At 40.1% G+C, this 13,582-nt stretch overlaps 1 protein-coding gene across 2 annotated transcripts in view; it reads left to right on the plus strand.

Moving 5' to 3' along the window:
* The window catches only part of ILRUN (inflammation and lipid regulator with UBA-like and NBR1-like domains), a 92,218-nt gene that overhangs the window by 37,450 nt on the left and 41,186 nt on the right, over positions 1-13,582 (plus strand). For both annotated transcript variants that reach the window (XM_021684657.1, XM_044917405.1), the window contains exon 3: positions 2,705-2,902. In XM_021684657.1, coding sequence (XP_021540332.1) covers positions 2,705-2,902 — 198 coding nt within the window. The remainder of the gene's footprint in view (positions 1-2,704; positions 2,903-13,582) is intronic.

The raw sequence follows: 13,582 nt of genomic DNA on the forward strand, positions 1-13,582 counted from the left end.
TGGCTCCTTAAAATAGTTAATTTCTGCCTTTCTCTTCAGCACGACTATAGAGAAGGTAATTCTGCTTCATCCATTCAGCAAATTTTGTTATATTCCAGTCACTTTACAGCAGGTACGGGAAGAAAATAGTGACAAGATCAATGAAGGTCCCTTTTTTTGTCTGCAGCTTAATTGAAATGCAGTCTCCAAACTTCTAGGGATTAAAAAGAACAGGGGATCTTCATCGAGGTTTGTCTTCTTCCTCATCAATCTTTGAATGTTCCTTACTATCTCCCAACTATTTCTGTAATGACTTACACCTAGTAAGTCCAGGCTTTCTGGAACTGATGGACTTTTATTTCATTTTTGTCATGTTCTCTATCATCTCAAAATTGCCATATGTCAGGGTTTTTTTGCTTTGTTCTGTTTTTACTTTTTTTTTTAAATAAAATTATATTCCATGATAATTGGAGAATCACAGCCTTGATCATATGTGTGCTTGTGATACTTGGAAAGTCATAAAACACAGATTAGTCTTTCTTTTCTTCTAAATGTATCTGTCCCCCAGTAAGCCAGTTTGTAACTGAGACTTAATTTGAGGCCCTGTTGTACTAATACTTCTCAAATCCAGATTTTAGGTATGCTGGTGGTCCATACAGCTCAGCAGTATTTACCTTCCTTCTGTATTAAGAACTGGTATCTTGGACCTTCTTAGAGTTGCCGGACTTACTAGGCTGTAAGAACTAAATGTCGTAGTGAACTCTTGGTAACTCTCAGAAAGTGAATGATTGGTTCTTCACTTTATAGCAAATTAACACTTTAGAGTTGATGGTGGATAATTCATGCAATTTTTTCTCCAACAAGCTCCCCAGGCACCACATGAATAGAGTGTCTGTAGTAAAAAAAGATCAGGACCTTAGCTGCCTAATTTTTAATCACTTAATGTTTACCAACTAACTCAGTGTCCCTGGAGCACAGCAGCACCCCTTCTTCTGCAGAGCGGGGAGCTCTGACCATCTCGGCTACTTGTGGTTGTGTGCTCGGGACAGCCAGCCACACATTTCTCACACCCAGGCAGTCTTCGTTTTCCTTAGTTTCTTAGAAGTTCAAAAACAGACACCAACAGATGTTGTCTTGTTACAGGTGTTGTGTGTATGTGTGTTTGAAAGAACAATTGTGAATTCAGCCCCAACACAGCAGTTGAATTTTCCTCTTGGATCTTGGTCTCTAAAGAGACTGACATTTTCCAAGGTGCTCCATGCCAGTTGCTGCTTGACCTCAGACTGATAGGCTTTTGCCAAGCCCGTGGGCCCCAGAAATGCCAGACAACATACAGGTATTGTCAGGGTATCCCCCACAAGCTTTCCACCTGCAGCAGTTGCCCTTTATGGTGTTAACTTAGGATGGCACTTTGCTGGCAGGTGTGTTTTTAAGAGGGTCCGACAAAACATTGTGCCCACTGCTTCATCTGCTACCCCTTAAATCCTAGGAGCCCCAGAGTGTGCCGTCCAGGATGGGGCTGCAGTCTCAGCAGTAGAGCTGTGGCTGCCTTTCTCTCTGGTTCCCTTGGCAATAGTACGTCCTCAGGTATATCAAAACCAGTCTGGCACTTCGAGAACAAGATACTAACGCGTCCTAGAGTACTCTCAGGAGATCAGTTTCAAGCGTGCTTTGTCCTGGGAGTCCTGCCATGTCCACCTTTTCACAGTGATTAATTTTTATAATGTATAATGTATATATCCCCCCAAAAGATACAGAGGTTTCTGTCTACAGTAAAAAGGAGTATACTGGAGAGACTTCACTGGAAAGATGACCTAGAGGCCCTGAGTGGCCCTATGACTTGTCAGAACGAGTCAATATATGGATTGCTCATTTTGAATTAGTTTACATAAAAATAGGTACACAGGAGGAGGTACCCAAATAAGATCTTTATCACCTCCAAAGGAGGAAGGACATTCCTGCCAATGCCTTGTCCCTATATTGCCATTCCTATCCTTTATACACGTACCTCTGGCTGATGTCATCACCTCTGAGACCACAGTTCAGTGTGCTGTTAGCAGGGGAGTTCATGCCACTGTTCCTATTTTCCCCACTATTGTTTGAACCTGAAAATGAAACTTTCACTTGACTCCTCTGTCTCGTATTTGCAGGATCTCTTGCACTTTGGTCTTTTCATAGTTAAGGATTCCAGAAGGAAAAGTTGTGTATCAGGGAAAAAGTTTTAAAATGAAAGTAATATAGAAATTATTCCTCACGTGTTTCATCTGCTTGCCTTGATAGAAAAACCAGGGGCAATCGCATGTATTTTTACTTAGAATGTCAGCTTAAAAAGTTCCAGTGAAAATGAACATGTGTTACCTCTTAGTGAAGAAAGCAGCCCTCCAAAGATGTGGGTCTGTGCTTCATTTCCACGCCTCTTCATGGACATCATTCTTAGATTCCACGGATTCAGTGTGATGTGTGGGGTCCCCTGAAACACATCTTCTTGCTTGCCTTGCTTTGGTCATATGTGCCTTATCTTAGGCATAGACAGTTGGTCAGAGGTTGTTAACTCTGATAATTCCTTCTGGTCAGTCTTGTGACATTATATAGCTCAAGGATATGTGGCTAGGTTCACGTATGTGCCAAAGACAGAGAAAGCGGCCTCTTCTACAGTTTTGTAATGAACTGCACCCAGCCTAGGACCACTAATTGCCTAACATTTTTTTCTTTTGCTTGAACTCAGGGGCAGAGGCCTGGCCTCCAGGGGTTTGTCTTAAATATGTCGGGGGAGACCAGTTTGGACATGTGAACATGGTGATGGTGAGATCGCTAGAGCCCCAAGAGATTGCAGATGTCAGCGTCCAGATGTGCAGCCCCAGCAGAGCAGGAATGTATCAGGGACAGTGGCGGATGTGCACTGCTACAGGACTCTACTATGGAGGTGAGTATGTCCTTGTGCAGCCCAGGGTGAAGGAATTAAGGTAACATCTTACAGCATTCCCGGTGTTGCTCACAGAGCCTGTCAAATTACGTAACAAGGCGTGGCCTCTTTTAAACAGTCACCCCGAGCAGGTAAATGACTCGAATTTAATGACCATCTAATTGGTTCAGTCTAGTTCTCTCCCTTTTCCACTGGCAGTTTAGTTAAAGTTTAGTGAGGTGTGTGAAAGATCTGTATCTTGCATTCTAAACAGTGATTTGGTAGTGCTGCTCTTTTTATAATATAATCTAGTAGGTGCTGTAAGAATACTGAAGGCAGTCCTTGTTCTCAGAGTCTCTAGATGTAAGTCCTATAAAAAAAGAAAATGCACAAAATGTGCGTACTTCTCCCAGCCGGACAACCCATCAACACCTCTTTCTCCTCTTTGTTGTCATACTTTTTGAGCAGAGTGAGCTACACTGCCTCTTCTTCCCTTTTTTCATTTGTTCTTCCACCCAGTTTATTCTTTACCCACTCCAGAGAAATGAAAATCAGAGACTACCCAGTTTCCAAATCCAGCAGCCACTTAGTCTTCGTACTAACTGACCCTCTGTCATTGGGCACCATACTCCAAATGTGTTCTGAACTGTGTACCTTCCTAGACTCACATGATAGCTGTCTTGTTTCTCCTCCTCTGAGTGATCTTTCTCTGTCTCTGTCTAGTCTCCTCTTTGCCCTGGGATTGCTAGATTCTGAGCTGGGTCCTGTCCATGCTCCGTGACCTCACCCATCCACATAGGTTCGGCTGTCACCAGTACAATGCGTGGTAATGTTCAAATTCGTATCTGTGGCTACAAACTCTCTTTGGAGCTCCAGACCTGTGTTTTAACTGCTTATGGACAGAACACTTGGACATCCTGTAGATGTCTGAATCTTAATGTCTCTCAGGCAAAACTTAACATTCTTCTCATCAGCACCCCACTGAGGTGATCAGGCAGGAGCCTTGGAGTCATATTTTGTTCAGTCTTAAAACTGTTCTTCATCACAAACCAGTTCCTGTTGGTTCCACTATATCCCGTGTCCTGGTAATCCAAAGAAAAGTAAATAGTAAATAGTTCCAGCCTTGTGGGAACCCTTAACTGGACTCAAGGCCAGTGGGGCCTTTGGAGTGATTTCAGGGGGGTCCTGGAATTAATGTTCTTCTATATGTTTTTGCAGCCAATGGAAACTTTGCGTATTTTTATAGCCTTGAAAAATTTTAATGTTAGAAAGGGTGTCTCATAGTGCTTATATGACATAATTCTTTGCCTAAAACCTTCATGCCTACTGTACTGAAGCCCAATTCCTTGGCATGGGGCTTAAAGCTCCTCACGATCTGGCCTCGTTTTCACTTTTATCATCAGTCTCCTCTTTACTCCCCCACAGCCGGTCCCCAAAGACACCACATGCTTTCACTTCACCATGCCTTTGCTTGTGTTGTTCCTATTGCCAGAAATACCTTTTCTTTCCAGTAAACTCCTGCTCATCTTCAGGGCCATGATGAAGTCACCATTCCTCCTTCCCCTCCTTGTTTACTCTCCTCACGACCCCATGGAAATTTATCCCTCCTTTTTTCATTAATATTATGCACGGGCATACGTATTATACTTTACACATTGTATTTTAGGTGTTTGTTTACTTACCCTTCTCTCCTGCTAGACTGTGAACTATTTGTTGAATGACAAACGAATGTGCAGTCATGTATCAGAATGCAGAGGGGCGCCTGGGTGGCTCAGTTGGTTAAGCAACTGCCTTCGGCTCAGGTCATGATCCTGGAGTCCCTGGATCGAGTCCCGCATCGGGCTCCCTGCTCGGCAGGGAGTCTGCTTCTCCCTCTGACCCTCCCCCCTCTCATGTGCTCTCTCTCATTCTCTCTCTCTCTCAAATAAATAAATAAAATCTTTAAAAAAAAAAAAAAAAGAATGCAGAAATGATTTGTCCCTTCCCTCTGGACTCTCTTTTTCAGGCCACTTTTTTTGTTTTTTTTTAATTAACATATAATGTATTATTTGTTTCAGGAGCATAGGTCTGATTCATCAGTCTTATATAATACCCAGTGCTCATTACAGCACATACCCTCCCCAGTGTCCATCACCCAGTTACCCTATCCCCCCATGCCTCTCCCCTCCAGCAACCCTCAGTTTGTTTCCTGAGATTGAGTCTGTTATTGTTTGTCTCCCTCTCTGATTTTGTCTTGTTTCATTTTTTTTCTCTTTCCCTATGATCCTCTGCCTTGTTTCTTAAATTCCACATATTAGTGAGATCATACAATAATTGTCTTTCTCTTGATTGACTTATTTCACTTAGCATAATACCCTCTAGTTCCATCCACAGTCTCATTGCAAAGGGCAAGATTTCATCCTTTCTGATGGCTGAGGAATAGTCCATTGTCTACATATACCACATCTTCTTTATCCATTCATCTGTCGATGGACATCTGGGCTCTTTCCATAGTTTGGCTATTGTGGACATTGCTGCTATAAACATTGGGGTGCAGAAACCCTTCGGATCACTGCATTTGTATCTTTGGTGTATATACCCAGTAGTGCAATTGCTGGGTCGTAGGGTAGCTCTATTTTCAACTTTTTGAGGAACCCCCATACTGTTTTCCAGAACAGGCCACTCCTTCTAATAACTTTTGTATCTGCACAGTTGGAAGTACAGTTGACCCTTGAACAACATGGGGGGTTAGGGGTGCTGCACAGTTGAAAATCCATGTATAACTTTTGACTCCCCAAAAACTTTACTAATAGCCTTGTTGACCAGAAACCTTACCAATAACATTAACAGTTAATTAACGCATATTTTGTAGTTATATGTATTATATACTGTGTTCTTTTTTTTTTTTTTAAGATTTTATTTATTTATTTGAGACAGAATGAGAGAGAGAGAGAGCACATGAGAGGGGGGAGGGTCAGAGGGAGAAGCAGACTCCCTGCCGAGCAGGGAGCCCGATGCGGGACTCGATCCAGGGACTCCAGGATCATGACCTGAGCCGAAGGCAGTCGCTTAACCAACTGAGCCACCCAGGCGCCCCTATATATACTGTGTTCTTACAGTAAAGTAAGCTAGAGAAAAAATGTTATTCAGAAAATTGAGAGAGAAAATACATTTACAGTACTGTCTTGTATTTATTTAAAAAAAAAAAATCCACATATAAGTGGACCTGTGAAGTTCAAACCCACGTTGTTCAGAGGTCAGCTAGTTACTTCCACTGCTGAGCTCCCATTGCATTTTCTTCTTTTTCTTTCCCCCATTGCATTTTCTCTGCACCTCTCACTCCCTTGCCTCTCTTTGGCACCTTACCTCTTTCTACCCAGTTATTTGACGAATGTCTGATACACCTTTAAAACTTAAGGTGATACATGTCTTGTTTATCTTTGTAACTTCAAAAAGCTGAGCCCAGTGCAAAGTGGAGATTTTTTTAAATGAATGTCAGTGTTTTTAAGGGAGGGGCATGACCACATACGTGACTTAAAAAAAAAAAAATCCCTTTGATGCAAAAATATTGCTTCTTACTGTTTTCTAGAGTTTGAGAGCTCTGGTCATGTGCACGCACATGTGTGTGTGTGTTTCAGTGTTAAGATCAATATAAGTATCACTATATGGGCCATTAAAATTTATACTTGTAACATCCCCCTCCAAGTCTAGAAGTACATAGAGTATAAAATATACTAGCTTGGGAGGCAATAAAGAATTTAAAGCCTTGGTTATGTAATCTGTGAGTCGTTTCTCAGGATTTTGTGAAATCTGACACCTTCAAGAGATCTTAATAATTGATCTGGTTCCATGATTTTCAAAGCATTTTTTTTTAAATCAGTGGAAACCTTTCCTTTATAAGAGCATATATGAATGCCCCCTCAAAAAAAGGGAGAACCTAAAAATGAAACTGGTTTTGTTGAATTGGGAGCCTCCTTAACCTGTGTTGCCTGCTCTGATGACCTCTAGTGCTGTGTGGTGCAGTTTGCAAACAGTTCATCTTCTCTAGTAAAGAATTTAATTCCATTGTACAAACTACTAATTTCATTGAATCCAGATTACTCTTGATTATAACACATCCTGATAGCAGAGATGGTAAATTGCTGGCAGAATCCGAATATAGTATACATAAAACCACAACTATGAACATGTAAAAGAAAATAAGCTGCCTTGTTAACTGTGATTGGCTCTTCTCAGTTTTTCTATGAAGTCTCACCTTGCAAGCTCATAAAGTGTGGTGTAGTGGGAAGAGTTTGGAAAGTAGGCTTAGGTTGCCTGGGCACAAATTTGGACAAGTTAGGTAACTACTCTGTGTCTCACCTTTCTGTCTTAACAACAAAGCTTGTTTCTTTTGTTTTTGGTGGGTGGTCTCCTCTACAGTCTTTAGATGGTCTTCTGTAGAAAGAATCATTTTCTTTATTTTTACACTTATGTTTCAGTTCATTTCTGTTCCTCAAAAGGAATTTTTGCTGTATTTAATAATTTATAAAGTGGGTCCCCTTCCCCCATTTTAAATTGGTGTGCCCTCTCAGAGTATCTCAGAAGTGCTCTTGGCATCTTGTGTGGACAGTTCTCCATTATGTGGGGCATGTGTATATGACCCTTGGCCCTCTCTCACTAAATACTTTAGCTTCTGTATTCATCTTTACTGGCAACTCTCTTCTTCCACCACACGTTTCTAACCACCTTGGTTAAATACCACTAAGTATCTGATTCCTGGCAGATTTATTTTCAAGCCCAAACATTTTCTTTTATCTTCTTCTTACAGACTTTTGCTTCTTAGGTAAAAGCTACCTGTTATCTAATATCTGCTGTATGTCAGGCACTGTATTGGTCTTTGTACATATAAATTACCTTTTATAAAGGAAGTATTGGCTATATTTTATGGATGAGGAAACTGAAGACCAGAGATAATTAATAATTTGTCTAGGGTTCAGTAAAAGTTAAAAATTCATTATAAATTATTATAAATTAAGAAAAGTAGTTTTATGACCTTTGTGATTAATTTGGCCCTCACTACTACGTGGGGCTTACAAGGAAACTTTGGCTCCAGGGTATGGATACTTGTCAGGGCTTAGGGAGGGTAGGGTATATAGTCCCCAGGTCTTCTCTACATTTCCATAGTAAGTTAGGAATGAAGTGGGGTTAATATTGGTGAGGCGACTCTTAGGTAGTTGGGTAAATATCAGTGTTCCACAAGGAGTTCCTGCCTGCTTGGAGATGCACACTTCGTAAGAACACTTAGGACCCTTGACTCTTGGGAAGCAGTAAGCAGCATGCGTATCACCATTTTAGTCTTGATACCAACAGTAACATGCCTCCTCTCTTCCTATAATAGAGGACACCCTTCCAGAATTCTATAGGAAAGATTTACCCCTGCACTGCGATAGTTCCTTCTAAGTCAGAGGCATTCTGGTTGTGAAGTAAGCTAAGATGAAATGATAGTGTGGTCATCACGTGCTGATGAAGGTTTCTCCCACTTGAAGTAGCTCTTGTTAATAGTTCACATGGGTCCCTAGGAACATTGCATATGTACATTAAATACACATTGTTCGTTTAGTTTCTCAGAGGTTAGAAATGGAACTTTCCTTATATATATATTTTTTAAAGATTTTATTTATTTGACAGAGAGAGACATAGTGAGAGAGGGAACACAAGCAGGGGGGTGGGAGAGGGAGAAACAGGCTTCCCGTGGAGCAGGTACCCCGATGTGGGGCTCAATCCCAGGACCCTGGGGATCATGACCTGAGCTGAAGGCAGACGCTTAATGACTGAGCCACCCAGGCGCCCTCCTTATATATTTAAGATTTATTTATTTTAGAGAGAGAGGACGGGTGCGTGGGGGGGTGGCTGGCAGGGGAAGAGGAAGAGAGAGAATCTCAAGCAGACTCCCTGTCAAGCAGGGAGCCCGATGCGGGGGCTCGATCTCACAACCCTAGGATTACAACCTGAGCCGAAACCAGGAGTCTGACACTTAACCGACTGTGCCACCCAGGCATCCCTGGAACTTTCCTTATTAAGCTCCTAAACCATAATATGTCCCACATGTTAGAAAACGTATTGGGTGCTCTATATAAACCACACTATTTCCTAAAACTTTTTTTAAGTTCTTCTTCTACCTCCTCCAATTATGGAGTGTCCTTCCTAGCCAGGTGATGTAGAACTGTCCCTCCTCATTCTTCTCCTGTGTTTTTACTGATCGGTGTTGTAAAAGAAGCCCTGGTTTCATATAGACTTCCTCTAGATTCCATACTTGTGTCTTCCATTTAAACACTGTTTTACTTGGCACTTCTGCCACTTCTCTTTCCCTCTTGCCTTTTGAACCCACCTTTCCTTTCTTTTTCTTTTTTTAATTGAAGAATAGTTAACATGCTGTTGTTTTAGTTTCAGGTGTACAACATAGTGATTTGATATTTATATATAGTATGAAGTGGTTACCACAGTAAGTCTGGTTACCGTCTGTCACCATGCAAAGTTGCTACAGCATTATCGATTATATTCCCTATGTTGTACATTATATCCCTGTGTGTTATTTATTTTATTACTGGAAGATTCTGCCTCTTAATCCCCTTTGCTTGTCTTATCCATCTTGTTAAAAAGAAACCCTCCGCTTTGGCACCCATGAGTTCTTTGTATCTGTGAGTCTGTCTGTTTTGTTTTATTAATGTAATTCCACATATAAATGAAATCATATGGTGCTTGTCTTTGTCTGACTTATTTCACTTAGCATAGTACCCTGTAGGTCCATCCATGTTGTTGCAGATAGCAAGATTTCATTTTTTTTTTAATGGCTGGGTGTGTATATGTGTGTGTGTATACATATATATGTGTGTGTGTGTATATATGTATATATATATATACACACACATGTCATATCTTCTTTACCCATTCATCTTTTGATCAACTTGGCTATTACAAATAATGCTGCAATGAACATAGGAGTGTGTATGTCTTTTCAAGTTAGTTTTTTTGTTGTTGGTGGTGAATACCTGCTGGATAGTATGGTAGTTCTATTTTTAATTTTGTGAAGCACCTCCATACTTTTTTCCTTAGTGGCTGCACCAGTTTACATTCCCAGCAGTGTATAAGGGTTTCCTTTTCTCCACATCCTCATCAAAACTTGATATTTCTTGGGGTACCTGGTTGGCTCAGTCGGTAGAGCATGTGACCCTTCATCTTGGGGTCATGAGTTTGAGCCCCATATTGGGCATGGAGCCTACTTTAAAAAAAAAAAAAAACCTTGATATTTCTTGTCTTTTTGACAGTAGCCATTCTGACAGGTGTGGGATGGTATTACATTGTGGTTTTGATTTGCATTTTCCTGATGATTGGTGATACTGCGCATCTTTTCATGTGTCTGTTGGCCGCCTGGATGTCTTCTTTGGAAAAATGTCTATTTAGTTGACCTTACATTAGAACTTCTCTCTTTTATATGTTGGACTCAAAAGGTTGCCTCATTTCCTTCTGGAAGATCGTCAGTAAGGCACTCTGTGTTTCAATTCTGGTCTCTAGAATTCTGTAATATCAGAAATATGAGTAGCCCTTGAGAACAACAGATTTCTTTTTTGATGAAGAAATGCTCGCCTAAGCTGCTTGTGACTTGTGTGGAAAATGTTTTTATATTTAGAAGGGATATTTCAAATGTAAATGAATCTGAAATCCTTAAGTATCTTTATGTTGTAAGGTTTATATTAAGTGTATAAGGTGATGTGCTATTTCAGCTTCAGAGAAGGAAACCTGCTGTTGGTAGTAGTGCCACCAGATGGTGGTAATTATTTGGTGGTTGTGTCTAGGTAGTTCCACATGAGTCAAAGGCAATGTGAAATGGCTGTACTGTTCAGATTAACCTCTGAAATGCACATGTGTGTGTCATGAACCTGTTTGGAGCATAGAAAATCAAGAAATCAGACAAAACCGTGATCAGTCTATAAAGGGTAGTAAATAAAATATTTGCATGTCCGAGTATGAAGCATCAAATGTTGTAATTTCTTTGAAATTCAACTGTGAGTAGTTCTAATGTGTGGTGTTAGTGCTAGTAGTTTGCTTCATAATTAGTTTTATTATTTGACAGAAGGGAAAATATAATTTGAAAGCAGCATCTTTTTTTCTTATGGTAGCTAAAGCCCTTTTGTTAATAAACTTCTCTGATCTGGAATGTTAGGATTCAAGGATTCAAAATTTGGAGATTGACAGTTCCTTAAAAATGTTTTTAACCAAATATAATTCTTTCTTAAAATATGAATATACTTCTTGTTAAAAAGAAAAAAAATAGTTCTAAAATCCCTGACAATTTTAAAGGTTAAATACTCAAGCATAATTTGCTTTTAAAAAATAAGTATATAGAATCCTTAACTTTTTGTGCGTATGCATTGGTAGGGGCTATAGCTGGGGCTGGATCTAATTAAAAAGTGTTTTGTTTTGTTTTTAAGATTTTATTTATTTATTTGACAGAGACATAGCGAGAGAGGGAACACAAGCAGGGGGAGTGGGAGAGCAGGCTTCCTGCAGAGCAGGGAGCCCGATGCGGGGCTCGATCCCAGGACCCTGGGATCATGACCTGAGCCAAAGGCAGATGCTTAACAACTGAGCCACCCAGGCACCCCTAAAGAGTGTTTAGTAACTTAGTATAACCCTATCATAGTAAAACACATAAAAACTGCATTTCTTTGAGTCTTAGGTGATAGTAATTTTAATATGCATCATTGGTTTAATGATTACCTTTCTTGCAGGGAGAGAGGTAGAGCCATTATATCAAATGAACACATTTGGTTATATGTTTCTTTTAATTTCAGAAATAATAAAAATGAGGGAAAAAGAGCAATGGAGGGATATGTACATTTCCCCTTTGCAAAAAAAAAAAAAAAAAAGGCGCCTGGGTGGCTCAGATGGTTAAGCATCTGCCTTCGGCTCAGATCATGATCTCAGGGTCCTGGGATCGAGTCCCGCATCGGGTTCCCTGCTCAGTGCAGAGCCTGCTTCTCCCTCTCCCTCTGCCATTCCCTCTGCTTGTGCTCTTCTGTCTATCTCTCTGTCAAATAAATAAATAAATAAATCTTTTAAAAAAAAATGTGTACATATATGCTGAAATTGCTTTACCTGAGACATTCTTAAGGTTTTACTGAATTATTGTGTAACAGGAAGTTTTAGTAAGTGCAGTATGGTGTACAGTTTCTACTGAATCAGGCCAGATCATATCTCTTAGAAAAGTAAGGAAGCAAGCATAATTGCTTTCCATTCAAATCATGGTGAATACCTAATTTATCAGTATGTGCTATAAACCTGCTGAAAATTGTGTGGTTATTTTGTAACAGACTGATGATTACTGTCTAAAATGATCGATGTATTGGTCTCTTAAGCTTTGTCTGATAATTCCTTAATTACTGCTCAGAATGTAGCCATTACTTTATTTTTAGAAACCTCCCATTAGTCTTGTAGTTAAGGTGGAAATCTTTGAAGAGGATGTCTCCTTACTGAAAAGCAAATGCATTCCGTTCCTGTAATGATGCTTTGACACTAGCCCCATAATAACTCTAAGGGGTTTTTCCTTGAAATGGTAGAGATATTTATCACTTAGAAATTGTTTCATTCTATAATCTTTATCTTGAAAAAAATACTTTTTTTTAAAGCCCTCTTTATTTTTCTCCTTTTATCTTTAAAGAGCTTATGCTTCCCTTTCTCTACAAAGAGGATGTCCATATTGGACATTTGGGCTCTAGAAAGGAATGCTGTGTGTACCTGTTAACATCTGGATTTTGCTTTGTAGTGGTCAGTGTCCTTCCAGTTACCTCTTGATTTCCTTTTTTTTTTTTTTTTTAAGATTTATTTATTTGTGAGAGAAAGAGAACACAAGCGGGAGGGGCAGAAGGAGAGGGAGAGAGAATCCCAAGCCAACTCTGCATTGAGCCCGGAATCCAACACAGGGCTCAATCCCACAACCCCGAGATCAGGACCCGAGCTGAAACCAAGAGTTGACACTCAACCGCCTGTGCCACCCAGGCGCCCCTCTTCTTGATTTCTAAGAGTTTTGCTTGTATTTTGTTTTGAGATGGTTTTGAGAGCAATTGAATTCTAAAGTGAGTTAGGCTGTGGCTTAGTAGCCACTTCAAAGTCATTTTTCCTTTTTAGTTTTAGTTTCTCTTTTATGGTTAGAAATCAGAAGTGATTAAGAAAGCAGATCCTATTTCTGACCTAAGTCTTATATGAGGACTTTTAAAAATGTTTAATAATAGGGGCATCTGAGTGGCTTAGTCAGCTGAGCGTCTGCCTTCAGCTTGGGTCATGATCCCAGCGTCCTGGGATCAAGTCCTGTGTTGGGCTCCCTGCTCAGCGGGGAGTCTGCTTCTCCCTCCCCCTGCTCTTGTGCTCTTGCTCTACCTCTCTCTCTCTCTCTCTCCCCCACTCAAATAAATAAATAAAATCTTTTTAAAAAAATGTTTAATAATACATTTTATGTTAGTCAGTATAGCCAAAATAGGATCATTTCAACATGATTGGGTAATATTTGGGTAATCAGTAGCTACATGTGGCCAGTAGCCTACCTCATTGGACAGGGTAGCTCTGTAAACACTAATATGTTGTACTTTTTTTTTTTCCTTTAAGTAATTGTATAGAATTGGTGGTATTCTTTTAAAGAATTTGTCAGTGAAACTGGGAGGGTTCTTTTTTGGAAAATTTAAAATTACT

This window comes from Neomonachus schauinslandi, chromosome 8, assembly GCF_002201575.2.
Source record: "Neomonachus schauinslandi chromosome 8, ASM220157v2, whole genome shotgun sequence".
Classification (NCBI taxonomy): domain Eukaryota; kingdom Metazoa; phylum Chordata; class Mammalia; order Carnivora; family Phocidae; genus Neomonachus; species Neomonachus schauinslandi.